Source organism: Microtus ochrogaster, unplaced genomic scaffold (genome assembly GCF_000317375.1).
Source record: "Microtus ochrogaster isolate Prairie Vole_2 unplaced genomic scaffold, MicOch1.0 UNK3, whole genome shotgun sequence".
Taxonomy (NCBI): Eukaryota; Metazoa; Chordata; class Mammalia; order Rodentia; family Cricetidae; genus Microtus; species Microtus ochrogaster.
Window position 1 is genome coordinate 8,139,912 of NW_004949101.1, and position 2,543 is coordinate 8,142,454.

The 2,543-nt window shown below is 43.6% G+C and overlaps 1 protein-coding gene across 2 annotated transcripts in view; it reads left to right on the plus strand.

Moving 5' to 3' along the window:
* The window catches only part of Sel1l2 (SEL1L2, ERAD E3 ligase adaptor subunit), a 64,906-nt gene extending 63,722 nt beyond the window's left edge, over window positions 1-1,184 (plus strand). The window contains exons 17-18 of one of the 2 annotated variants that reach the window (XM_026788503.1): window positions 131-259; window positions 988-1,107. In XM_026788503.1, coding sequence (XP_026644304.1) covers window positions 131-259; window positions 988-1,107 — 249 coding nt within the window. Of the gene's footprint in view, window positions 1-130; window positions 260-987 lie in introns of both variants that reach the window. The other variant, XM_026788502.1, reaches the window with a different exon arrangement.
* The last annotated feature ends 1,359 nt before the right edge of the window (window positions 1,185-2,543 follow it).

The window sequence follows — 2,543 nt, forward strand, 5'->3', positions numbered from 1 at the left end:
AAGAGACGGAAATCTTAAAGAAAGAAAGAAAGAAAGAAAGAAAGAAAGAAAGAAAGAAAGAAAGAAAGAAAGAAAGAAAGAAAGAAAGAAAGAATCTGTGCCTGATAGAGATGGGACTCTTTCTTTCCAGGACCTTCATCTGGCCCGAAGATTGTACGACATGGCTGCTCAGACAAGCCCAGATGCTCACATACCTGTGTTCTTTGCCCTTATGAAGCTGGAAACTGTGCATTTGCTCCAAGATATCCTGTTTTTTAATGTAAGTTTGTCTCAAATCGATTCTAGAAACTAAGAAACTCTGGGACAAAGTGATGAGGCTTACGAAGGGAGTGATTTTTTTTTATTTAGCTAACTTTTCTTTGATAAGTGGAATGCAAAGTCTTGTACTTAGCACACGGCAACTCTGCTTGTTGAGCATGTGTTGACAGTGTATAGTACAACCAGTGAATTAATTCAGCAGATACTCTTCCCGCACACACTGTGTTCAAAGCCTTAAGCGGAGATATGCTATATATACTTGTTCAAAACACAGCTCCTGCCATCGGAATCTGAGACGGGTGAGCAGATGGCAGGTGGCAAGTGATACCACAAAGAGCTGTATTTCTTAAACGCAGACATTAATTTTTTTTGAGACAGGGCCTTATGACATAATCAAGGCTGACCTGGAAGTCACTATGTAACCCAGGCTGACCTCAAATCTGAGACCCTTCTGCTTCAGGCTTCCCAGCACAGGGATGACAGGCAAGCGCCACCTTGTCCAGCTATATTTTATACAACTCTGTGGTTATTTTAGTGGTGGTAATTAAACCCACGTATGGGCTCTACCCTGAAATAGATCCCATCTTCTAAGATGGATGGTAGTCTGGGGGCAGGGTGGCAGTGCCAGGCTTGAGAGAAGAGCTGGTTCTGACTACAGTCAAGCGCTGCAACTGTTTATTTGCTTGTTGGTTTTGGTTTTGTTTTTGACTGAATGCCTCTTGCCAGCAGTTTACCATGAGATGGAAGTGGCTGAAAGTAGACAGCACCGTTGGACAATACTGGGATTTATTTGTGATTGGCCTAATTGTTACCATGCTGATCTTCTTGCTTACAAATCGCCATAGGTAGGCTCTGGACCATCAGGAAACCTACCCACAGGTTCAAGCCAAGCTATCCTCACCAAATAAAGAGTTTCCTCATCCAAATCAAGAGCTAATGCAGATTTCTCACACGGCTGTGATCGAGAGAGGACAAAGCTTAAGAACTGATCTAGAGAAACAACTCCAGACTTTCTGCTTAGTCAAGGGTACCGTAGGGGGATGCTGAGGACAGGTCATCTAAGACTATGCCACAAATTTATCATCTTGGTGATCTAGTCCTGGCCTCGATAAAAGTCACCATCTTTGTGTTATAGCAAAGGTGTCCTTCCCTCTTGAGAGAACAAACTGGGTGTGTTGGCTCTAGACACATACTGGAGTGTATGGTAGTTTCAGGGGAGGTAGGAATGCAGATGCCTGAGATGACAAATAGACTAAACACATAGATTCCATAGGGATGATCTCGGGGGCAAACTGAAGCCCTGATGAACAATAGTGCTTCTTCACAGCAGGTCATGCCTGGAAAAGGGGAGTGGCAAAAGTGGAAGCTGGTATTAGCTTCATGGCATAAATGAAAAGGTCTAGCTTTTCTGGATCCCAACAGGCAAGTTGGGAACCTAAGGCTAGGCAGGGGGATTGGTGGATGAGGAGTAGCCAATAGGCCCATGACCTCTGTTGAAGGCTAGGCTTGAATCCTAGCTTTATACCTTCCTAGCTGTTTTTGAAATCTGTTAGCTTCAGTTTCCTGATGTGCAAGACAAGAGGGAAAAATACCTATCTTAGACAGTTGACATGAGACTTAAATGAAACAAGGAATGCAAACAAAGTAGCAAAAGCCTTGCACCTAGGAGGTACATCATAAATGATAGGGGAAGGCCGGGCGGTGGTGGCGCACGCCTTTAATCCCAGCACTCAGGAGGCAGAGGCAGGCGGATCTCTGTGATTTAGAGACCAGCCTGGTCTACAAGAGCTAGTTCCAGGACAGGCTCCAAAACCACAGAGAAACCCTGTCTCGAAAAACAAAAATAAATAAATAGATAGATAGATAGATAGATAGATAGATAGATAGATAGATAGATAGATAGATAGATAGATAAATGATAGGGGAGCTGGTTCAGCAATTAAGAGCACTCGCCTGCTCTTCTGGAGGACCCTGGTTCAATTTCCAGCACCTACATGGAAGCTCACAATTATCTGTAACTGCGGTCCCAGGGCTTGTGACACCCTCTTTTGACCTCCAAGGGCACTGCTTGAACACAATGCACAGACATACATGCAGGCAAAACACCCACATACTTAAAAATAAAGGTAATTTAAAAAAACAAACAAGTAAGTGGTAGCTTTGAATATCCTTTTGAAACTCAAAAGTGAAGAAGCAAGGTACAGTGTGTACTTCTGTGGTCACAGCACTTGGAAGTTGCAGCCGATCTGGTATGAATAGTGAGAGCAAGGCCATCATAGACAACA